Genomic DNA, 24,398 nt, shown 5'->3' on the forward strand with positions numbered 1-24,398 from the left:
TGAGGTCTTTAAGCGAGAAGTCCGTTACCTGGGTAGGATTGTCTCGGCTGAGGGAAGCAAAATGGACCCAGCTGACACTATTGCAGTGAGGGCCTTGAAAGAAAAGAAACCAAGCACTGTCGGGCAGTTGCGCGCCATCTTGGGACTTCTCAGTTATTATCGACAATATATAAAGGATTTCTCTAGGATTGCGGGGCCACTCTATGATCTGTTGAAGGGGGCAGCACCCAAAGATGAAAAGAAAAAAAAACATCAGACTTCCCAGAACAATAAGAACAAAGGTGTTCCCTCAAACCAGCCAATACTGTGGAAAGACAAGCACCAGGAAGTACTAGAGAAACTGATTGACTGTCTGGTTGAGCCACCTGTACTTGGATTCCCAGATTTTTCAGAACCTTTCATACTTCACACAGATGCATCAGGACAAGGACTGGGTGCAGTGTTGTACCAAAAACAAGGTGGGAAGCTGCGTGTGATAGCTTATGGATCGCGTAAACTGACCACCTCTGAGAAAAACTATCTTCATTCTGGGAAATTAGAGTTTCTTGCCCTGAAGTGGTCAGTGACAGAGAAATTCTGTGACTACTTGTACTATGCCCCTTCCTTCATCGTATTCAGTGATAATAACCCTCTTACATATGTAATGTCCAGTGCAAAACTTAATGCAACTGGTTGTAGGTGGGTAGCTGAACTAGCTGACTACAATTTTACAATTAGATACAAACCGGGCAAAGAGAACATAGATGCAGAGAGCCTTTCTAGGATGCCCGTAGAAATTGAGAAGATGCTGGATCAATACACAGAAGAATTGTCATTTGACTGTGTAGCTGCTATGATACAGGCTGTAGAACAACAAGAACAGATTCCACCGTGGACAGTAGCTGCCATTGCTCAGAATCCAGCAGAGCATGACAAGTATAACCCTCTCCCTGTTGCAGAGATTAGACAGAGTCAGCTAGATGACCCACATATTGGTCCAGTGATAAGATACAAGATGGCCAATGCAAAACCTTCAGGTCAACCAGCCATGTCTCTCAGTGCGTACAGTAAATGTCTCCTTCGTGAATGGGAGAAATTGCACATTGATGAAACTGGTGTGCTTAAAAGAAAGACAGCAACAAGAACCCAACTTGTTTTACCAGACAAACACAAAAACCGTGTAATGGAGGAATTGCATAACAAAATGGGCCACCAAGGGGTGGATCGCACATTATCACTAATCAGAGACCGTTTCTTTTGGCCCCAAATGCGTAGAGAGATTGAACATTATGTTACAAGAACATGTGCTTGCTTAAAGCAAAAGAAGCCTAGCAAAGAGACAAGCGCCCCTCTCACAAATATTGTCACAACCCATCCATTTGAGCTTGTCTCTATCAATTTTTTGCACTTGGATAAATGTAAAGGGGGCTATGAAAATATATTCAAATGCTAAAGACACTGTCCAACAAAGAAAAAGGAAATTGGAAGGAATCCCTGAATAAACTGACATTTGCATATAACTGTACAAGGTGTGAGGTCACAGGCTTTTCTCCTTTTTACCTTCTTTATGGGCGGAACCCCAGGTTGCCTAATGATATCCCTTTTGACTTGACCGAGAACACAGGCACTGCCAGTCACCAGGAATACATACAAAGATGGAAGGAGCAGATGAGAGAAGCGTGTGAAATTGCGAGGGAGGGTGCAAAGAAAGCGGCAGGCCTGAGCAAGAGGAATTATGACAAGAAGTTGAGAAGCACAGTATTGGACAGCGGTGACCGCGTCCTTGTGAGGAACTTAACACCAAGAGGAGGGACTGGCAAGCTACGGAATCACTGGGAAGAGGCCATTCACATTGTTGTAAGACAAGTCAAGGATGATCTCCCCATTTATGAAGTGCAACCAGAGCAGGGCAAGGGAAGAACTAGGATCCTGCACCGCAATCTACTGCTGCCATGTGACCACTTACCCATGGATATCCCAGTGCACAACAAAGATAAAGCAAAGGAAGCAAAGAAAGGAGACAGTACCATTGAAGTGGAAGAGGATTCAGTTGCTTCAGATGATGATGAGGAAGAGGATTACTTATGCCTTCATTATTCACCAGTCAAGCAGTCTCAAGTAGAAACATGCGATCCTGATACTAAAAATCCTGAGACAGATGAACTTGAAGCAGAGGACATAGAGCCTGAAACTCAGAATGACAACATGACAGAACCAGAAGGGTTGGCAGACGAAATAGGCTCAGACTATGAGATAACTGATGAGGAGTCTTCAATAGCAGACCACAGTAATGACGATGATGAGATGGAAGAGGTGTTTCAAAGGCCAGAGAGAGAGAGGCGTGCCCCAAAGCTCTTTACCTATGATCACCTTGGGACTCCCACTTGCTATAGTATTAGTTGTGCCCATAGGTTTAGGCAGAATGAAAGAAAATCAAATATTAGGTCAGAACTACATACCACATAGCCAAGATCAACTCAGTCTTATCAGCCATATTTTGTTTATACATGTTAAGTGGTCATCTCGTTCAGTTTTAAAGACCTAAAGAACCAGTCTACTCCATATAGACCCCAAAACATCCTCACAACAGAGACTTAAAAATCATTAGTTCAGTTTAGCTTTAATCTGATTGTGCAGGAGACTAAAGATAATGATCTCGGGACGACATCTCTTTTAGAGGGGGAGTATGTGGTAATGATGAGTATAGCACTACTAGTATAACATAAGTTTATTGTACCAGGTACGTTCTGTGAAAAAGGGAAAACATTAATACTTAATGGGGAAATTCTCACAGAGATTTTGCACTGTCTTGGATGTATTTTGGGTTTATGACCACTAGAGGGCGATACCTGTAGGGAGAACGTGCTGCAACGTAATACAGGAAGTAGCTGCGTGTTTACATTATTACAGCTACCGACCTGACGAAAGCAGCACGGTGTCCTGTGTGTTTTCTTAAAACACGACTTTTTCTCCACTCCTCAGGTATGCTTTCTGCCCATATCGTGAAAATGTTATCGTTTCATTGTAAGACCAAAAGAGAGAGATTTTGTTGTTACGTTTTCATTCATTGCAATGTTTAGTTTCAAGTGTAGAAGTATTGCTAGTTACGACGAACACTCTCATGCTAGCACAGAGAAAAGTGCGGTTCATTGCTATCATTGTACTAAGCACACGTTATGAAGAGAAAAGATAGCCTATGTATTGTCAATGTAATTCTGGTAATTTTACATGTAATGATGTATTATTGGGAAACAGTTTGAATGTTTAGTGTGACATATGTTAAATGTATTCAGCATTAAATCTGTTAAGTATCAATGATGCCTTAGTTAGGTATCAAGTGATGCCTGTTCTGAATTGTTATAATGTACTGTTAATGAGTTTGATAATGAGTTGACAAAAGGACTTTGGAGAATGTATGGACTTTATTCACGTGGTGATGACTCATACAGAATTTCTCGCATTCAGAGAAATAATGGACTGCTTAAAAAAAGGGAGATTAATGTATTTTCATTTACCTAAAGCAAATGTGATTTATTTTTGAATAGCTGCGTGTTTACATGATTACAGCTACCGACCTGACGAAAGCAGCACGGTGTCCTGTGTATTTTCTTAAAACACGACTTTTTCTCTACTCCTCAGTCTGTGGGAGTGCAGCAGAACCTCCTGTGCGTTTCTTCCTTCTGCTTTCTGTGAATGTTTAAATGTTAAAACAACATATAAGGACAGACACTGTACACTTATTAAAAGACACTATACAAAAATGTAGACAATAAAATAAAGTATATAAAACAACAAACAATAGGATGGGACATGGCAAGAGTGAGATGGAGGGGTCAGTTAGGAGTAGGGAGGAAAAGCAAGAGTGAAAAGGTGAGTTTTGAGCTTGGATTTGAAGGTGGACAGTGAGGTGATTTTCCGTAGTTCAAGTGGGAGGGAGTTCCAGAGTTTGGGGCTAGTTGCACTAAACGCCCTGTCACCCATAGAACGGAGATGTGCAGTGGGGGTGAGCAGGAGGTGGGTATTGGTGGAGCATAGGGTGCGGGTTGGTTGGTATGGGGTCAGGAGGTTTGAAAGATAAGAGGGTGCAAGATTATGTTGGGCTTTGAAAACAAGTAGAATGATTTTGAATTGAATACGGTATTGCACAGGGAGCCAGTGTAGTTGATGGAGGATGGGAGTGATGTGTTGCCAGGGCCTAGTGCGGGTGAGAACTCTTGCAGCGGAATTTTGAATGTATTGGAGTCTGTTTAATCTCTTTGCTGAGATACCAAAGAGAAGGGCGTTACAGTAATCAAGTCTGGAGGTTATGAATGCTTGGATGAGAGTCTCAGCAGTGGTGGGGTTAAGTGAGGGGCGGAGTTTGGAAATGTTTTTGAGGTGGAAGAAAGCTGTTTTGGTGATGTTTTTTATGTGAGTGTCAAATGAGAGGGTAGAATCTAATGACACCAAGGTTTTTAACTTCAGAGGTAGTGGTAGTGAAATAGCCGGGGATGGATAGATGTGATAGTCAATACAGCTGGTGTGGCAATGAGTATGGCTTCTGTTTTGTCATGGTTAAGTTCTGTGAGAAAATTCTGTGTCTTCCAGGTGCTAATGGCATTGAGGCAGGTGACCAGATTGGAGGGAGGGAGTGTGTGGGAGGGCTTATTGTGAATATGAATCGGTGTGTCGTCAGCACAGCAGTGAAAGTTTAAACCATACTGACGCACGGGACCTAGGAACCCTGGGGAACACCATGTGAGAGGGGTGAACTGGGGGACCTGAAATTACCTATGGAGACAAACTGTTCCCTAGCTGTGAGATATGACCTAAACCAGGAGAGTGGAGTGCCAGTGATACCCAAGAGTGTTTCCAACCGGGTGAGCAGTGTGTTGTCACAGACCGTGTCGAAGGCAGCAGTGAGGTCCAGCAACAGGAGAATGCTCACAAGTCTGTGTTCGTGATTCAAATTTCCTTTTTTTTTTAAACACACCCCATGAACAAGCACCAGCCAGCATATTTATGAAAGTGTAGTTTGTTTCACATCCCAGAATCTTTCCATTATGAACAGCACTGTGTTACATAATGACTTCCCAGCCCAAATAGCTGGGCTTTGTGCTATGGAAATCTTACTGGTATTACAAAACCATTCTGTACACTTCCAACTTTGTCTTGTGCTGCCATCTTCTATTACATCATCACTAAAGAGTGAGCCTGCTCCAAAAGCAGCCACACAGATCCAAGCCATGACTCCAGTCCTCGAGGACCGGTCTGCGTACTGGTTTTTGTTCCAACCAGTTGCCTTGTTTTTAATTTGCTGACAGCTCTATACATTTCCCTGGTTCAAGCCTGTACTTCAGCACAGTAAAATCATTATGATACACTTGCAGTCTGCAGCTGGAGCCGGTACTAATACACATGCCAGATAAGATTTGATTGAGTTCATTAAATAATTACGGCCAGTTGACACAAAATCCTGAAAGGGATTGGCCCTTGTTGTGCACCACTACCACCTCCATATTTCGCAGATAGCGAGATACCTTCCAGACATCTCTGTACTCCTCTGCCTCATCTCTGTGTTTCTTGGTGAATTTTAATCTGGCCTTTTGGTAGAGGTATACAGGTGAGGCACAATCATTTTTAATGAATAATGTTCTTGTCTTGTAGCATTTTTGATTGCAGTCTAATTTAGATCAATTAGATCAATTAGAAGAAGTTCTGAATTCCCCCCCACCCCCTCCTCAGCTCCCACCTCTACACAGTATATAACCTTTTCCCATCTCACCAAGCACATCTCCTCTCTCTGATCCTCTCTGTGCTTGCAGGCTCCAGTCAAGACGAACCCAAAGATGAACTTGAGCGCCCTGGTGATCGTGTTGCTGTTCTCTCTGGGCCTGGTCTCTTCTGGTGAGTCTCTCAAACCTGCTGGAGGTGTGTGTCTGTGTATGCGCTATAATTGGCAGTCGGCACATTTGGAGCAGGCACTGTTTTCTGAGAGAGAGAGAGAGAGAGCTTTAATTACTTCATTACTAGAGATCAGAACTCACACTGTGAGCTGATTAGCTCACAGAAATTAACCTCTAATTACATCTTTAAATTAATAGCTATAGCTTCTATTTTAATCATCACGTTTAACCATCACGTTAGTTGGTAACGTGTCTCTATTTGTTCATCTCCAAAGCTCATGGCCCCAACACAGGGAAGGACTGCTGTCCAAGGACACAGAAGGCAAAGATCCCGCTGAAACAGATAGTCTCCTACTACAACACCAGCAGCAGCTGCGCCCTGCCGGCCCTTGTGTGAGTGTCCATGCCTCCATTCCTGCTCACACTGTTATGGTTTCCACAGAGGAAGGGAAGACCTTTTCCTGAGCTTTCACAACAGCTCCTGGTGGTCTGTGGACTTCCTCGCCTCCATGTTTTATGCGCATTTGTGCCTCAGCGCTAATGGTACCCGATGTTGTTTATTGCAGGTTTGTGACTAAACTCGGAAAACACTGGTGTGTGAACCCCGCTGATGCCTGGGTGAAGAGCCATGAAGGTGCTGTGGACCGCAGGTTGGCCAGCACTCCAGCGATGAGCACCTGAGCCTAAGGCCTACCGCCCTAGCAGGCTGTCAGTCATCTACATTTCACATTTTAGTCATTTGGCAGATGCTTTCAATCCAAAGCGACTGACAAGTGCATAGGTTCTTCCACAGGTTAAACGTGTCAAATCCATACCCAGTAAAATACGCATGAAGTGCTGTTTTGTTTAGTTTTTTAATGTATTTATGTATGTATTTATTTATTTATTAAGGGTTAGGGTTAGACAAGAGGGATATCGGAAGGGGGGGAAGGGGGAATCAGGCAGCAGGTAGAAGGTATAGTCCTCCCAGCACACACTTCCTGCCATTCATGGAATATTTTCCTGATCATGATGAATTGATTGTGTACATTGATTTACTTTCTCATGTTTCCTGTTAACTTATTAAAGGATTTTGTACATTTCAAGCCGGTTTCCTGATTTGTCCTAGCTGAAACTCACAAAGGGTTGTGATCTACAATGTCTCATCAAATGAAAGAGTGAAGTCTCATGTACATGTTATTTTATATTCATTACATCTTCATAGCTTATCTCAGTGCAGAGCTATAGACCGGAGGGTGGGCATTTGTGACGACTTGCCCCATCAGTAGAGAACTGAATAGGGAGCAATTGGTTAATTGCTCCCAGACTTGCTGGTGTTTCCTTTCTGCTCTACCCTCAGAAGGATGAAAGGGTTTTACAGCTGGAGTAGTTATACCACGTATGTGCTGGCCTGACAAATCTATTTTTAAATGCGTAGTGTTACACATGTATATGGAACACACATGATGCGTATTGTTCAATTGGACAGTTTAGAATATTATTGTTGGACTGCACAGTTTGTTCAGGATCATGGTTTTGTGGAGCCTGAACAGTTACCTATATTTCCGACCTCAACAGCACCCTGGGGGCAGACAGTCATGTCCACAGGGTAATCTCACATTGTAATCTTGGCCCTGCATGTTTGCTAATCAATCAGGGAACATTTTTTTTTAAAGAAAGAGGGCAGCCTCGATACTGAAAAGGCAGCTCTGGCTCCTGAGTTCTGGTTAATGTTATTGTCTCTCATAAAGCAGACTTGGGTTCAAGGCTCACCTGTTCCTGTTTTGCTCACCTGTTCACAGTCCAGGGGGTAGGGACGTCAAGCAAAACACATTATATGATGCTTTATTTAATACGTACTTGCAAGTGTAGAACCAGAGAGATCACAGAAATGTATGGCACAGAGGCATTGCTTTTTAGTGTGACACATCCTCCCCTTCACAAACAGGGGAGGTCAAGATGTTTGTGTCCAAGTATCTCTTTGATTTCTAAAAGGGCACTCGAGCATCATAGCTTGAAGCCAGAAAATACATTTCAGGTAATTCCAAAAAACATTGGTACAGCAATGTTATGTTTCCAAAGAAAGTGCATTTGAACGGATTCATTTTTAGCATTGATTCACAATATCCGTCTTCATACTGTGTGGTATTTCTGGTGCTTTATTTATGAATATTTATAAATATTTTAAAACATCCTTTGCTAACATTTTTGTTCTGTTGTTGATATTGGTCATATCCTTAAAGATTGATATTTATTTTTTCAAGTATTAATTAAGCTGTAATACAACTATCTAAAGCATACTTATGTAAATCACCGTGATGATGACTTCATTAATAATATCTTCAAAGATCAATACCAAATGTTCCAGCAGTGGGCAGTATAGGAACTTTTTTTTTTTTGCTTCCAGGATAAAAAAGCTTCAACAGAATAACCACTTCTTAATTTTAAAGTATATATTTATTTTTCATTCATAATATAGGTATTGAATAAGTATTGTTTTTGGTTCTTCTTTCACGCTGTATGATGCTTGATTACTCCAGTTTAATGACAGCAAAGAATCCTGAGCTGATCATATGGTCTGTCTACAGAACCTGTGGCGTTTGTCAAGAAAATTCCTTTGTCACAATTCATCCTGTGTGGACTCTGTTTCTTGTTTTATTTTGTTATATTATCGTATTTAGTTTTGTAGCTATTGGAATCATTTCTGTTATCACTGATTTTTTTCAAATGTTTTCAAGGAAAGACATTGCCACCCACTCAGGGTTTGCCTCCTTTACTGATGTGGAAATGCTACCTAGGGGTCTATTCCAAAAGTTTATTATACAACGGCAGTCTTTTTCTGCTATTAAACATATATTATTTTCAATCACTGGGGTGTTGCATTTGTTTACTAATTTCTCAAGCTAATCTGAGTTGTCATTCTCTCACTGTGTGCCAATTGTCCCCATGCACATTATTCTACTTCCTGCTCTCACAGAACTGTGTCTATTCACATGCACATGTTTGCAATATGAATGGAAAATGGTGGCAGTGTGTTTATCCTTTAAACCAGTACATTTTGTATGTATGTGTTCTCTAAAATGACAATAAATATGAACAGCTTATGAATTCTGTGAATAAGCTTGATTGTATGGACAAAATTGGGGACAATTATATTTTTTATTCAAGTACAATTGCTTGGAAAAAGGAATTTTGATGAACAAGTATTTTTAAAAAGTGATTTTTGCTTTTACAACTCAGTAAAATAAATCTGTATAAATAAGCTGTTTTTTTTTTTGAAGGTCTGATACACAGGTTTCAGCCCGTATCTCTGCCTGCCTGAGTGACATCCAGAGCTGGATGGGCAACCACCATCTAAAGCTCAACCCAGGTAAGACTGAAATGATATTCATCCCTGCTAATACCTCTCCCCATCTGGATCTCTCCATTTCCCTTGGGGATACCACACTTACGCCATCACCCAGTGCAAGGAACCTCGACGTGGTGATGTACTGTCCTCTCAGGTCCTCTTGTGTTTAATTTGCACTTTGTTGTACGTCGCTCTGGATAAGAGCGTCTGCTAAATGCCATGTAATGTAATGTAATGATGGACAGCAGACTGTCCCTCTCCAAGAACATTGCGGTGGTGACCCGGTCATGCAGGTTCTTCCTATACAACATACGGAGAATCCGCCCCTTTCTCACCCCCTACTCGACCCAGCTCCTGGTCCAAGTGATGGTTCTGTCCCACCTGGACTACTGCAATTCTCTCTTGGCTGGCCTCCCAGCGTCCGCCATCAGACCCCTCCAACTTATCCAGAATGCAGCAGCTCGTCTGGTCTTCAACCTTCCCAAATACTCACAAGTCACCCCCCTGCTTACTTCCCTCCACTGGCTGCCTGTCATGACTCTCATCAAATTCAAAACATTGGTGCTAGCCTTCCAAGCAGTTAAGGGGTCTTCCCCAGCTTACCTACAAAAAATCATCAGATCCTACACCCCTGCCAGATCTCTTCGTTCAGCCTCCACAGGCCGCTTGGCACCTCCCCCTCTCCAAACTTCCACCTCACGCTCACGACTACTGTCTGTTTTGGCTCCACGGTGGTGGAATGAACTCCCTGTTGAGGTCAGAACTGTAGAATCTCTTCCCACCTTCAAGCGCAAACTGAAGACGCACTTCTTCAAGCAGCACCTCTCCCCATCCCTCCCTACCTCCCTCATTTTTAGTTTAGGTAAGCAGTGTTTGGCTAGTTAAGTTTGGTCACTTTTGCTTTGTTGTTTGTTTGTTTATTTGTTTGTTAAAAAAATAATAATAAAAATTCAAATAGGCCCTGGTTTTTATCGTTGTGGGACAGGTAGCAGTTGAAATTGTACTTCCCTCTAGGGTCTTTCAGCGCACTTATCCCTGGTTATGGGTATGCACTTTGTTGTACGTCGCTCCGGATAAGAGCGTCTGACATACCGGCTAACATACCATTATTTAGCAGTATAGCTTTTAACTTTTTACTTTTGACATGAGAGAAGTTTAGAACAGTTTCGTCACATGTCACACTCAATACTGACTGAGCGTGTGGGAACAACACCACAGTTACAGTGATACTGAACACAGTAGCTAAAATATCTAACTAACCAAGGCAGAGGCTGAAATATACTGTTCATCTAACACAAGTGAACTTGCATTTAGTGATGTTGTGGGTGTTCATTAAGGCCTTTTAAAGTAGACGTCAGCATTTCTGACAGATATTGCAGGGGGTTTTGGGGGATGGGTGCAGGTGGTTGGTGGTTGATGGTTCAACCCAGATGACATGCCTGTGTGCAGTAACTTAGCATTTCTTATCGCTTCACAGCCATCGCCATTGTACTTCTGCATTCAGTGCAGAATTGCAGAAATAAACTGCCACTGATTAATAATTCTGTGTATATGTTCTGCTGGAACAAAGACAAAGACCCAATACAACCAATACAAAGAAAATGTAGAGAAACAAGAAGAAGGTTTTCCACAGTGTAGAGATTTCTGTGAAATGAAAAATATCTGTGGATATTCAAAGAGTAGTAAAACGAACCCAAACACAATTAAGCGTTTCGGGTTCCTCTTCAGTTTGTATTAACCCAATGCCCTCTGCTGGTAAAACAGCAGAGGACACTGGGCTTGCAGGCGTTTGAGGCATTTTGAGCAGAAAGTCCCTCTTTTTTCTTTTTGTTCCCTGTTTCCCTCTCTCTTTGAAAGTCTGTTTTGAAACCGAAGTACCAGTGGCTTGACCGCGGCTTCGGTGGATCAACAGACCGGCGGACCAGGCCGGACCGACTGTGTTTTGGGCCTAGGCAGGTACCAGTGGCCTGACCACGGCCTGCCGAACCCCAAACGCCGAAGCCAACGCAGCGCTTGGAGGATCCCCTGCCAGAAGTCTCCTGCTATTTGGAGGAAGAGCCATGACTGCTGCAGAACGCCTTTTGCCTAGGAACAGAGGGTCCAGAGTTCCAGAGCTGCCCGGAGAGAGCTGTGGTTGCTTTTTGGTCCCCTTGGGACAACATCACTGAGCGCTGTGTCTGTTTGTCTATCCTCACAAGGTCCAGCCTGAGCGAGAGGGAGGATGGCGACAGGAGTTCAGCCAGGTGTCAGAAGACATCACGCCGTCCGCATGACCCTCCTGCCCAGTGGAGAGGGGGGCAGCAGCAGTAGTGTGGGTCCTCTGGTGGAGCAAGGGGCAGGTGGTGCAGCCGTAGAGGGCGCCACTGGGCCAGCTGCCACCAGGGGGGTAAATGGAGCTGCTGCCCCAAAAGTGAATGGACAGGAGAGGAGAGTGACAGGTATGACCCGCCTGGAATTTAGTCGGGCAGTCCTTCAGTGAGCCATGGGCTTTGTGCCTGGTGACCTGAACTGCCTGGTGAAGGTTCCAGGAAACGCAGACATTTTTGAGATTAGCTTTAAGAAAGCTAATGTCCTGGAGAGGTTCTGGAACCTCTTTAGAGAGGGGAAGGACAAGGCCCCCCTCAGCAATTTTGAGGTACAGCCCCTGTCTGACACGGAAAACAAAGTGGTCACTGTACAGTTTCTTAATGAACCTGTGCAGGACCACAATGTGAGTACGTGGTTAGGCAGGTATGGAGTTGTTAAATCCGGATCTCGGAAGGTCCTGGATGAGGACGGAGTCTGGACCGGGGCCAGGAAATGGCTGGTCCAACTCACAGCCAATGGCGTTTCAACGTCAGCGCCTTTTCAGAGAAGTGGTGTAGTTTGAAGGTGTTTGTTGCTGCTCTCTTGACCACTAGAAGTCCGAAATTACCTATTGTACCTTTAAGTAGACAGCTCCGTATCATATATATTTTTTTATGTTGTTCAGACAAGGATGTGACTTCTTCCTGGACATACACTACACTTTTAGCCTCAATTAGCTCTTCGATTTATCTTGCAAATTAGCAAAAAGCGGGGGGTTATCGCACCATCCCGTAACTATTTTGAATCCGTTCACGCCATTGATGTGATAATGGGGCCAGCTTCATGCTGTATGCATTTGAATTTTATCTGATTATGTGTTAAAAATAGCTGAGTTCTCAAGCTCAAACCTCTCCTACTGGAATAAGCATTATCAACAGCTAAATACAGATTCATAGAGTCACCCACTCATTTGTCCGCCACTTGGTGACTGCAGACTCTCATGGCAGTATAGTATTTGAAAAGAGCAATGTTTGTGGTTTTGGCTCTGCATTCCCGTATGTTAGATTTGAAATGAAAGGATAATAGAGAGGTTGAAGTGCAGACTTAATTTAATTTCAGGGTATTTTCATCTGGATCAGGGATCCATGTAGGAAGTGCAGCCACGTTTATACGCAGTCACCCCATTTTAGAGGAGCAGATGTAATGGGAGAATTGCCATTGCACATTTCTTAAGATTATTAGTATGTCAATATTTAATTTTAATTCATATTATGTCATTCAGGCCTCCCTTCCCTTGAAAATGAGATCTCTATCTCAATGGGACTTAATGGGAATGGAAACATGCCACTGATGGGGCAAGTAGTCACAAATGCCTACCCACCAGTCTATAGCTCTGCACTGAGATAAGCTATGAAGATGTAATGAATATAAAATAACATGTACCTGAGACTTCACTCTTTCATTTGATGAGACATTGCAGATCACAACCCTTTGTGAGTTTCAGCTAGGATAAATCAGGAAACCAGCTTGAAATGTACAAAATCCTTTAATAAGTTAACAGGAAACTTGAGAAAGTAAATCAATGTATACAATCAATTCATCATGATCAGGAAAATATTCCATGAATGAAATCCAGGAATATCTGATGCAACTAGACACATCCTCTCTTTGGCCTTTGGGTTTCCCACAGCTGGCAGGAAGTGTGTGTGCTGGGAGGACTATACCTTAGTCCTCCTGCCTGATTCCTCACTCCCCTCCTTCCGATATCCCTCTTGTCTAACCCTAACCCTTAATAAATAAATAAATACATACATAAATACATTAAGAAAACAAAACAAAACAGCCCTTCATGTGTATTTTCCTGGTTATGGATTTGATGCTTTTAACCTGTGGAAGAACCTATCCACTTGTAAATCACTTCGGATTGAAAGCATCTGCCAAATGACTAAAATGTGAAATGTAGATGATTGACAGCCTGCTAGGGCAGTAGGCCTTAGGCTCTGGTGCTCATCACTGGAGTGCTGGCCAACCTGCGGTCCACAGCAGCTGCATGGCTCTTCACCCAGGCATCAGCGGGATTCACACACCAGTGTTTTCCGAGTTTAGTCACAAACCTGCAATAAACAACATCGGGCGCCATTAGCACTGAGGAAGTGCGCATAAAACATGGAGGTGAGGAAGTCCACAGACCACCAGGAGCTGCTGTGAAAGCTCAGGAAAAGGTCTTCCCTTCCTCTGTGGAAACCATAAAAGTGTGAGCAGGAATGGAGGCATGGACACTCACACAAGAGCTGGCAGGGCGCAGCTGCTGCTGGTTTTGTAGTAGGAGACTATCTGTTTCAGCGGGATCTTTGCCTTCTGTGTACTTGGACAGCAGGTGTTGCCTGTGCTAATTGCCAGAGGAGCTGTAGGCAAGAGAAAAACATGAAAATGAGATTCCACAAAATGTTATCAGTCCTTCCCAGTGTCAGGTCCTCAAGCTTTGGAGATACCACACACATACACACACACACACACACACTCACACAGACACACCATTCCAGTAGGTTTGAGAGACTCACCAGGAGAGACCAGGCCCAGAGAGAACAGCAACACGATCAGCAGGGCGCTCAAGTTCATCTTTGGGTTCATCTTGACTGGAGCCTGCAAGCACAGAGAGGAGCTGGTGGATTGTGGATCAGAGAGAGGAGATGTGCTTGGTGAGATGGGAAAAGTTCTCGGTTATATACTGTGTCGAGGGGTGGGAGCTGAGGAGGGGGTGGGGGGGAATTCAGAACTTCTTCAAATTGATCAGGAAGTCCCGATTTATAATTTTTTCAAAGAATGTGGCTTTCTTTTATTTATTTCATAGCCTTCCTCTTTTCAGGGGTGCTCAAGTGCATCTTACATGCAGTACTGTGAATGACGTGAGTATGGAAGTGAAAACGGAAATGGAAATTTCACACAGCATGCTAACGTGTCGTCAGCAGTGCTTGCAGACTGCGTGCATTAGCCTGACTTGAGCAGCGGTTAATAGTGTACAGGTAACCTGGTGTACGGACCAGTCCAGGGATGGGCAACTCCAGTCCTGGAGGGCCGGTGTATATGCAGGATTTTGCTTGCCCTAAGCTAATTAGCCATATGCACCATGACCAATTCACTGGTAAATTAGACCGCAATCAAAAATGCTGCAAGACAAGAACATTATTCATTAAAAATGATTGTGCCTCACCTGTATACCTCTCATCAGCAAGAATCAAAAGGCCAGATTAAAATTCACCAAGAAACACAGAGATGAGGCAGAGGAGTACAGAGATGTCTGGAAGGTATTATGGATGGGCTTTAAAAAAGATCTTTACCAAAGCAATGGAAGCTGAGAAAGGAAGGAACAGCCCATGATCCAAAGCACCCCACTATCTGCGAAATATGGAGGTGGTAGTGTTGCACAACAAGGGCCAATCCCTTTCAGGATTTTGTGCCAACTGGCCGTAATTATTTAATTGACTCAATCAAATCTTATCTGGCATGTGCATTAGTACCGGCTCCAGCTGCAGACTGCAAGTGTATCATAATGATTTTACTGTACAGTACAGGCTTGAACCAAGGAGATTTATAGAGCTGTCAGCAAATTAAAAACAAGGCAACTGGTTGGAACAAAAACCAGTACGCAGACCGGTCCTTGAGGACTGGAGTCATGGCTTGGATCTGTGTGGCTGCTTTTGGAGCAGGCTCACTCTTTAGTGATGATGAAATAGAAGATGACAGCTCAAGACAAAGTTGGAAGTGTACAGTATGCTTTTGTCATACGAGTAAGATTTCCATACCACAGAGCCCAGCTATTTGCTATTATGTAACACAATGCTGTTTATAATGTAAAGATTCTGGGAGGTGAAACAAACTACACTTTAATAAATATGCTGGTTGCTGCTTGTTTATGGAGTTTGTTTAAAAAAAAGGAAATTTGAATCACAAACACAGACTTACAAGCTGTGCACACCTCGCCTGATTGAAACGACAGAGGGACAACCTGTCCTTGTCAGAGTGCTCTCACTGCACCTCTGGTGGAAACATTCACAGAAAGCAGAAGGAAGAAACGCACAGGAGGTTCCTCTTTAGTTTCGGAGAGATGAAGCTGCTAGAATCTCTATTTATGTCAATCACTGTGAAGAGATTTTCCTCTTCTTCGAATTTGTCTTTTGAGACACTTCGTACACGCATACATATTGGGATATATTACAGCATTTATTTTCTCAATTCCATTTCCTTTTGTAACTTGTAAATATATATAAATATATATATATATATATTTATGAATATGAATATGAATATAGTGAATAATATGCTTTTAATAACAGAAGAAGACAGCCATTGTATAATAAGCTTTTGGAATAGTCCCCAAGATAGCTTTCCACATCAGTAAAGGAGGCTTTCCATGACTTTCCATGAAAATATTTTTTTTAAATCAATGATAACAGAAATAGCTACAAAACTATATACGATAATATAACAAAATGAAACAAGAAACAGAGGCCACACGTAGTGCATTGTGAGAGAGGAATTATCTTGACAAACACCACAGATTCTGTAGACAGACCATATGATCAGCTCAGGATTCTTAAAATAGAGCATTCCTCCTTTGCTGCCATTAAACTGGAGTAATCAAGTATCAGAAGAAGAACCAAAAAGAATACTTATTTAAAAGCAATATTATGAATGAAAAATAAATCTATACTGTAAAATTAAGAAGTGGTTATTCTGTTGATATTTTGAAAGCTTTTTTATCCTGAAAGCAAAAACGTTCCTATACTGTCCACCGCTGGAAGATTTGGTATTGGTCTTTGAAGATATTTAAATATTCATAAATATTCATTAATAACGCACCAGAAATACCACACAGTGTGAAAACAGATATTGTGAATAAATGCTAAAAATGAATCTGTTCAAATGCACTTCCTCTGGAAACATAACATTGCGGTACCAATGTTTTTTGAAATTATCTGAAATGTATTTTCTGGCTTCAAGCTATGATGCTTGAGTGCCCTTTTGGAAATCAAAGAGATACTTGGACACAAAGATCTTAACCTCCCCTGTTTGTGAAGGGGAGGATGTGTCACATTAAAAAGCAATGCCTCTGTGCCATACATTTCTGTGATCTCGCTGGTACTAGGCACACCTGCAAGTACATATTAAATAAACACCATTTCATTTGCTCATAATAATAATAATAATAAAATAATAATAATAATAATAATAATAATAATAATAATAATAATAATAATAATAATGAAAATAATCATATTGGCTGTGAAGTAAATATCTGAAAGTATAAACTTTTACTTCAGTGGCTTGGTTTAATGCTATACCACTGCTCTCCCTACTGGCAGGAAAAAGGACTGGACTGGCTGAAATTTATCGGGCTCAAAAAGTTTGATGCGGTTTCTTGCCCTGGGGGCAGATGGCCGTGTTTTGGTTGATGTTACGTAACATTACATTAATGGCATTTGGCAGACTCTTATCCAGAGCGACGTACAGTTGATTAGACTAAGCAAGAGTCAATCCTCCCCTGGAGCAATGCAGGATTAAGTGCCTTGCTCAAGGGCCCAACGGCTGAGCGGATCTTATTGTGGCTACACCGGGGATCGAAACCACTGACCTTGCCTATCCCTGTAAGGGAGCAGGGGTGGGAGACCAAGAGCAACCGGGAAGGGATCACAAAGTTACCAACGATAAGTTGGATAACCACTAAAATAGTTGAGGAAAGAACGGAAAAAGGGAACCAAACTCCCCGGCGATCTGCCAACAGAAAAACTGACCTGAGCTATACTGGTCAGGAGAAACAAAACTAGATATTTTACCGGCAGTCTTGAACGGGCTAAACTTTATGCACCAAACTCTGCCACTCGCTCTTCAAAACAGAAGCGCAACCCCAAACAAAAAATAGGGAAGGTTTTCGAGAACTAACCAACCAAAAGAAGAACAAACTAGGTCCCTAAACTTCTCTATTTCTAATTTCTACTTTCTAAATTTTTAACTGAATGCTTCTCAGGATTAAAAGCAATTCAGTCTAAAAACTCTCAATCTGTCTGGCTACCTTAATACCTTACCGGCTCTGTGAACGCGTAAAAGTGAAACACCAAAGCTCAGAGCAGTGCCAGGAAGAGACTTAAATAGCTCTTCAAGCAGCTGACTGCAATCGGCCATGATTCTACCCGCATTCCACCTGTGGGAGGCAATTTCTCCTGCTGAGCTAAGCCGCAAGCCCTCTAGAGGTCTAGAGCGGTAAATACAGGAATTTCCCGGAGTAGACAGTGTAAAACCATGACAGGACCCCCCCCTTAAGGAGCGGCACCAGACGATCCATCAGAACCCTGTCTATGGAAATTATTGATGAGCTCCGGGTCCAGAATGTTCCTGGATGGAAGCCAACAGCGCTCCTCTGGTCCATAGCCTTCCCAGTTGACGAGGTACTGAGTCCCCCCTGCGGACTTGCCAACTGGCCAGAATGCGGCGCATGGTGTACGATGGCTGGCCGCCCACGATCCGTGGGGGCGGTGGTGGTGTCTCCCAAAACACTGGTGAGCACTGGCTTCAGTCGGGACACATGGAAGGTAGGGTGCACTCTCACGGTGCGTGGTAGCTGAAGGCGCACCGTGACCGGGTTGATCCGGTGTGTGATCTTAAAGGGCCCAATATACCGGGGAGCGAGTTTCTGGGACTCTACCCGCAACGGCAAGTCTTTGGTAGCTAGCCACACCCGTTGCCCAACCCGGTAGGAAGGCGCTGGGCAGCGATGTTGATCCGCCAGTGCCTTCTGGTGGGCAGACGAACGCAACTCGTGCTCTCCTCCAGGTGGCCCTAAAACGCCGGACGAAATCCGCGGCAGATGGCACCCCAGCATCTCTCTCGTGTTCGGGGAACAAACTGAGCCACGAACGGAGAAAGACCTGAGGAGGCGTTGCGCAGGGGGTACGCTGGAGGGTCGCCCCCCGGACCGCATTATTGGTTGATAACGTATTGTACGTGGATGTTGCAGTCAATGCAGAAACAGATGTAATTGCCCCACTGAGAGAGTAGTCGACATAAGTGAGAGATAAGTGATGGCACAGTGCTCTGAGGGAAGTAATTTGTTACTTTCAATTGTGTTCTGAAAACTGATCTCTTCAGACAGCAGTTATTTAGCACCTCAAGTTGTTTCTTTGCCTGGGTTCATCCAAATGATTTGATAATCCGCTGTCTTTGCAGAGAGTTGTTCTGCAGGAGTGAAAATGAATGAAGTACAGCATGTTGGATGTGCCCTTGTGCATTTGTGTTGTAACTGGGTAATATGGTTCCCATTTAGCAGGGAAATGCTACAGGTACTATTGTACTTCATTACCATGACTTGACTTCAGCACTATAGTCTATAATCTGTTAATCCGTATCGACAATACATACAATAGAAACGGGTTGGTTTCAGAGTCTGCTCTCGTCAAGTAGACCCAGTGGTCTATAAAGTGATATCACATGGATCAAACTGACCTTTCTTCTGTATGTGCAACTTGTTGGTTTCTGGTTTATGAACCATAAATATGCAATTTAGTTGGAAATGAAACATGTATTCGAAGTAACACAGTAAATAAGCGCTACTTAGAAAATAAAGGAGGAAGTAGAGAAAATAAAGCAGATCTCTGTGTAAAGCTCCTTCATAGAAAGAGAGTCCAGAGAAGCTCTGAGGAAAAAATTTCCCCTGGGTGATTTCTTCCTCTCTACACTGTATATAACTAAGAGCTTTTCCCATCTCACCAAGCACATCTCCCCTCTCTGATCCACAATCCACCAGCTCCTCTCTGTGCTTGCAGGCTCCAGTCAAGATGAACCCAAAGATGAACTTGAGCACCCTGCTGATCGTGTTGCTGTTCTCTCTGAAGCTGGTCTCTTCTGGTGAGTCTCTCAAACATGTTGGAGGTGTGTGTCTGTTTGTGTGTGTGTGTGTGTGTGAGTGTGTGTGTGTGTGAAGTAGGGTGTACTTTTGACTACAGTCTGGAATAAGCATTCCTTACCATGGTTTTAAGTACCAACCGCTCAAAGATGCCGTCTTACAGCTTGCGTACAGGTGTAAACCCTTTGTGTTTATATTTGGTAGCATAGGTAATGTCCACAGATTAGTTATCAGGGCTCTGCAGAAGCCAGGAATGCCCAAATCATTCTGGCAAGATTCTGCTCCTTATGCGCTATAATTGGCAGTCGGCACATTTGGAGCAGGTGTCGAGGACCCGGCCCTAGGCCCGCCTGATGAGAGATTGACAGAAGATGGGTTAGGCAGGAATGCATTGTTAACCCCTCGCACACGCCAATGGGGTAGGAGTAAAAGCTCCTGTAAGAGGAGAAGTATATGGTACAAGATAAATGTACAACCGTATATGGACACTGAGGAGTCTGAAGTCAGAGGACTTAGATTTAGGGTTTTAGAGAGCAAGGCTAAAGGTCTGACTGAGGCCATGCGTAGAATGTGTTCTAGCATGACCGTGGAAGATGCTCAACATGCTGAACGGGTAATTGGTGACCCAGGGAGTTTGGCGTTCAAAGAAACGGTAGATGTGATAACATACTTAGTTGACTTAGAGAGCTTGAAGTTTAATTCAATCTTGGTAACGTGTCTCTATTTGTTAATCTCCAAAGCTCATGGCCCTAACACAGGGAAGGACTGCTGTCCAAGGACACAGAAGGCAAAGATCCCGCTGAAACAGATAGTCTCCTACTACAAAACCAGCAGCAGCTGCGCCCTGCCGGCCCTTGTGTGAGTGTCCATGCCTCCATTCCTGCTCACACTGTTATGGTTTCCACAGAGAAGGGAAGACCTCTCAGCGCTAATGGTGGCCCATGTTGTTTATTGCAGGTTTGTGACTAAGCTCGGAAAACACTGGTGTGTGAACCCCGCTGATGGCTGGGTGAAGAGCCATGCAGCTGCTGTGGACCGCAGGTTGGCCAGCACTCCAGTGATGAGCACCAGAGCCTAAGGCCTACCACCCTAGCAGGCTGTCAATCATCTACATTTCACATTTTAGTCATTTGGCAGATGCTTTCAATCCAAAGGTTCTTTAAAAGCGTAAAATCCATAACCAGTAAAATACGCATGAATGTATTTATGTATGTATTTTTTAATTTTTTAATTTATTAAGGGTTAGGGTTAGACAAGAGGGATATTGGAAGGAGGGGAGTGGGGAATCAGGCAGGTATAGTCCTCCCAGCACACTTCCTGCCAGCTGTGGGAAACCCAAAGGCCAAAGAGAGGATGTGTCTAGTTGCATCAGATATTCCTGGATTTCATTCATGGAATATTTTCCTGATCATGATGAATTGATTGTATACATTGATTTACTTTCTCAAGTTTCCTGTTAACTTATTAAAGGATTTTGTACATTTCAAGCTGGTTTCCTGATTTGTCCTAGCTGAAACTCACAAAGGGTTGTGATCTGCAATGTCTCATCAAATGAAAGAGTGAAGTCTCAGGTACATGTTATTTTATATTCATTACATCTTCATAGCTTATCTCAGTGCAGAGCTATAGACCAGTGGGTGGGCATTTGTGACTACTTGCCCCATCAGTGGCATGTTTCCATTCCCATTAAATCCCATTGAGATAGAGATCTCATTTTCAGAGACCTGAATGACATAATATGAATTAAAATTAAATATTGACTTACTAGTAATCTTAAAAAATGTACAATGCAACATAAATGGCAATTGTCCCATTACATCTGCTCCTCTGAAATGGGGTGACTGTGTATAAACGTGGCTGCACTTCCTACATGGGTCCCTGATCCAGATGAAAATACGCTGAAATTAAATTAAGTCTGCACTTTAACCTCTCTATTATCCTTTCATTTCAAATCTAACATACGGGAATGCAGAGCCAAAACCACAAACGTTGCTCTTTTCAAATACTATACTGCCGTGAGAGTCTGTCATAAGTGTTAAGATCATAAATAAAGCCTGCCTCATTTTAACTGTCCAAAATGTTTTGCATTTGAATGCAAAAGGGTAATTCTTCCATTTCAGTAGTGCTCAATGGTGAGTTTTTTACTCTGTTGTAATTGTAGATTCTGAATTTCAAAATCTAATGCAGAATTTTTTTTTCCAAATATTTGGCAAATGGCTAGGAAACCAATCTATTTTTCTTTTATGTACTTATAGCTATGCTGAAACTCCTTGGTGCACTGATGACTAGGTTCAAGTAATTGCAGCAAGAGCACACTTTTGAAAACATACTATTTCTGCTTCTATGATTCTGTGTGCTGCTTATAGATTGCTCAAATAAAACATTCTCAGAATAAAACTTGCTCCAGATCAATGTTTTCATTTAAGATCACCTCATTATTTAAACTAAAGCACTTTTCTTCCATGGTTCAACAGCAAGCAAACATGTTTTGGCTGCATTAGAATTTTAAATGGCTTTTTTCTTCTTTTTTTTCTTTTTTACCTTGCAATACAAATACTTCGAAATGTAATGACAGTGTCGCTGCAGTTTTTAAATATAAAAACTATGCTCGCCCTCTTGTGGTTCAAAAAAGAAAATGCGGCCACAGACATCAGACACCAAGTGGCTGCAGTCAGGACGGACAAATGAGCGGGTGACTCTATGAATCTGTATTTAACTTTATTTAGCTGTTGATAATGCTTATTCCAGTAAAAGAGGTTTGAGCTTGAGAACTCAGCTATTTTTAACACAAAATCAGCATGAAGCTGGCCCCATTAACACATCAATGGCGTGAACGGATACAAAATAGTTACGGGATGGTGCGATAACCCCCCGCCTTTTGCTAATTTACAAGATAAATCGAAGAGCTAATTGAGGCTAAAAGTGTAGTGTTTGTCCAGGACAAGCACTCCCCTGTCTCTCCAGATTTCTTCCTATCGGGGAGTTTTTTCTCGCCACTGTTTGGGGTTTTTTCTCCCTTAAGGCAAAGTTTATTTCATATGCTATTGGGGGCTTAGAGCTGACATGTTTGATTATCTCCTGTGTTACTCTGTAAAGTGTCTTTGTGACAGACACCTTTGGAAAGTGCGATACAAAAATGAATTGAATTGATATGCAACAAACCTGTACTTGTACATATAACCGATGTGATACCTAAATTGCAGATTTCTTTGCCCATCACAACAATGCACATTAACTATTAATAAATATAAATAATGATAATATTGCAATGTTCAGTAATGCACTCCAATTTCCATCCTTAGCCTAAGCTAGGAAGAACAAGAAACAGGCTGAATATTTATTTATCAAAGGCTTTAATAATTATTGAGAAAATTAAAAAGAGACATTTTTTTTTACAACTTATACAATATTGCATGAATGAAATCCAGGACTATCTGTTGTACAGTAACTTGATGCTGGCACATTCCTCTCTCGTTTATGAGTTTCCCACCACAGTGTCCAGCAGGAAGTGTGTGTGCTCATTGACAGCCTGCTAGGGCGGTAGGCCTTAGGCTCAGGTGCTCATCGCTGGAGTGCTGGCCAACCTGCGGTCCACAGCAGCTGCATGGCTCTTCACCCAGCCATCAGCGGGATTCACACACCAGTGTTTTCCGAGTTTAGTCACAAACCTGCAATAAACAACATCGGGCGCCATTAGCGCTGAGGCACAAGTGTGCATAAAACATGGAGGCGAGGAAGTCCACAGACCACCAGGAGCTGCGGTGAAAGCTCAAGAAAAGGTCTTCCCTTCCTCTGTGGAAACCATAACAGTGTGAGCAGGAATGGAGGCATGGACACTCACACAAGGGCCGGCAGGGCGCAGCTGCTGCTGGTTTTGTAGTAGGAGACTATCTGTTTCAGCGGGATCTTTGCCTTCTGTGTACTTGGACAGCAGGTGTTGCCTGTGCTAATTGCCAGAGGAGCTGTAGGCAAGAGAAAAACATGAAAATGAGATTCCACAAAATGTTATCAGTCCTTCCCAGTGTCAGGTCCTCTAGCTTTGGAGATACCACACACATACACACACACACACACACACACACACTCACACAGACACACCACTCCAGTAGGTTTGAGAGACTCACCAGAAGAGACCAGGCCCAGAGAGAGCAGCAACACGATCAGCAGGGTGCTCAAGTTCATCTTTGGGTTCATCTTGACTGGAGCCTGCAAGCACAGAGAGGAGCTGGTGGATTGTGGATCAGAGAGAGGAGATGTGCTTGGTGAGATGGGAAAAGCTCTCGGTTATATACTGTGTAGAGAGGTGGGAGCTGAGGAGGGGGTGGGGGGGAATTCAGAACTTCTTCCAATTGATAAGGAAGTACAATGTCACGTTTCAGGTCTGTCTCGCCATGTTTTATGTTTATTCATGTTGTCTTAGTCACGTAGTGTCTTATCATGTATTATGTTAGTCTAGGTTCGTCATGTTGTTTAGTTTATTTCTTGTTACGATTTATTTTCTCGTCATGTCTAGTTATGTTTCGTTACGATTATATTACCTTGTTATGTTGAATGGTTATCGTCTTAGTTTCGTTTTGTATTATGTTTTGATTTATGTTTATTGTAAACTTTATGTTTATTTTTTCTGATTGATTCACGTTAAGATTCAAGCCTGTTTACCGACTATTGTTTATTGATTTGTTTCGTTTACCATCGTTTTGTTTTTGACCACGTCCTCGCCTACCGTCTTTGTACTTTTGCCTCGCTGATTGTTTTATGGTTTCGACTTCCGTATCGCCCTCGACTACGACTCTGCCTGCCGTCCGCCTGTACATCTGCCCCGCTGACAGCTCTCCTGCTACCGGACCTCCCTGCACGTTTACCGACTACGACGGCAAAGAATCTTGGGGTGACTCTTGATAACTGCCTCTCCCTGGCTCCACAAGTATCCTCCACTGCCAGAACCTGCAGGTTCTTTCTGTATAATATCCGCCGCATCCGTCATCTCCTGACGGAGAAAGCCACCCAGCTCCTAGTCCAGGCG

The 24,398-nt window shown here is 43.0% G+C and overlaps 4 protein-coding genes across 4 annotated transcripts; 2 read left to right on the forward strand and 2 right to left on the reverse strand.

Moving 5' to 3' along the window:
* Positions 1–2,882: 2,882 nt before the first annotated feature.
* Positions 2,883–6,949, forward strand: LOC133130965 (C-C motif chemokine 14-like). Its single transcript, XM_061245986.1, has 4 exons — positions 2,883–2,961; positions 5,784–5,865; positions 6,140–6,257; positions 6,431–6,949. The coding sequence occupies exons 2-4, from the start codon at positions 5,808–5,810 to the stop codon at positions 6,543–6,545; spliced, it is 291 nt and encodes a 96-aa protein (XP_061101970.1). The 5' UTR covers positions 2,883–2,961; positions 5,784–5,807; the 3' UTR covers positions 6,546–6,949.
* Positions 6,950–13,005: 6,056 nt separating this feature from the next.
* Positions 13,006–14,167, reverse strand: LOC133130956 (C-C motif chemokine 3-like 1). The gene is made up of 3 exons (XM_061245978.1): positions 14,040–14,167; positions 13,763–13,883; positions 13,006–13,592 (listed from the first exon to the last, which is right to left on the reverse strand). The coding sequence occupies exons 1-3, from the start codon at positions 14,107–14,109 to the stop codon at positions 13,472–13,474; spliced, it is 312 nt and encodes a 103-aa protein (XP_061101962.1). The 5' UTR covers positions 14,110–14,167; the 3' UTR covers positions 13,006–13,471.
* A 5,089-nt stretch (positions 14,168–19,256) lies between these two features.
* On the forward strand, positions 19,257–20,862 carry LOC133130961 (C-C motif chemokine 14-like). The gene is made up of 3 exons (XM_061245983.1): positions 19,257–19,377; positions 20,116–20,233; positions 20,333–20,862. The coding sequence occupies exons 1-3, from the start codon at positions 19,308–19,310 to the stop codon at positions 20,451–20,453; spliced, it is 309 nt and encodes a 102-aa protein (XP_061101967.1). The 5' UTR covers positions 19,257–19,307; the 3' UTR covers positions 20,454–20,862.
* Positions 20,863–22,837: 1,975 nt separating this feature from the next.
* On the reverse strand, positions 22,838–23,685 carry LOC133130964 (C-C motif chemokine 3-like 1). The gene is made up of 3 exons (XM_061245985.1): positions 23,500–23,685; positions 23,217–23,337; positions 22,838–23,043 (listed from the first exon to the last, which is right to left on the reverse strand). Exons 1-3 carry the CDS (start codon positions 23,567–23,569, stop codon positions 22,929–22,931), a joined length of 306 nt encoding a protein of 101 aa, XP_061101969.1. The 5' UTR covers positions 23,570–23,685; the 3' UTR covers positions 22,838–22,928.
* Between the last annotated feature and the right edge of the window lie 713 nt (positions 23,686–24,398).

The sequence above is a fragment of the Conger conger genome, chromosome 6 (genome assembly GCF_963514075.1).
Source record: "Conger conger chromosome 6, fConCon1.1, whole genome shotgun sequence".
Taxonomy (NCBI): Eukaryota; Metazoa; Chordata; class Actinopteri; order Anguilliformes; family Congridae; genus Conger; species Conger conger.

Excerpts from the sequence above, each read along its gene's own strand:
- LOC133130965 (XM_061245986.1), top strand. The coding sequence starts at position 5,808 with ATGAACTTGAGCGCCCTGGTGATCGTGTTGCTGTTCTCTCTGGGCCTG. Across the intron at positions 5,866-6,139 it reads TCTGGGCCTGGTCTCTTCTG|CTCATGGCCCCAACACAGGG; the intron begins GTGAGTCTCTCA and ends TCATCTCCAAAG. Across the intron at positions 6,258-6,430 it reads TGCGCCCTGCCGGCCCTTGT|GTTTGTGACTAAACTCGGAA; the intron begins GTGAGTGTCCAT and ends TGTTTATTGCAG.
- LOC133130956 (XM_061245978.1), bottom strand. The coding sequence starts at position 14,109 with ATGAACCCAAAGATGAACTTGAGCGCCCTGCTGATCGTGTTGCTGTTC. Across the intron at positions 13,884-14,039 it reads TCTGGGCCTGGTCTCTCCTG|CTCCTCTGGCAATTAGCACA; the intron begins GTGAGTCTCTCA and ends TCTTGCCTACAG. Across the intron at positions 13,593-13,762 it reads TGCGCCCTGCCAGCTCTTGT|GTTTGTGACTAAACTCGGAA; the intron begins GTGAGTGTCCAT and ends TGTTTATTGCAG.
- LOC133130961 (XM_061245983.1), top strand. The coding sequence starts at position 19,308 with ATGAACCCAAAGATGAACTTGAGCACCCTGCTGATCGTGTTGCTGTTC. Across the intron at positions 19,378-20,115 it reads TCTGAAGCTGGTCTCTTCTG|CTCATGGCCCTAACACAGGG; the intron begins GTGAGTCTCTCA and ends TAATCTCCAAAG. Across the intron at positions 20,234-20,332 it reads TGCGCCCTGCCGGCCCTTGT|GTTTGTGACTAAGCTCGGAA; the intron begins GTGAGTGTCCAT and ends TGTTTATTGCAG.
- LOC133130964 (XM_061245985.1), bottom strand. The coding sequence starts at position 23,569 with ATGAACCCAAAGATGAACTTGAGCACCCTGCTGATCGTGTTGCTGCTC. Across the intron at positions 23,338-23,499 it reads TCTGGGCCTGGTCTCTTCTG|CTCCTCTGGCAATTAGCACA; the intron begins GTGAGTCTCTCA and ends TCTTGCCTACAG. Across the intron at positions 23,044-23,216 it reads TGCGCCCTGCCGGCCCTTGT|GTTTGTGACTAAACTCGGAA; the intron begins GTGAGTGTCCAT and ends TGTTTATTGCAG.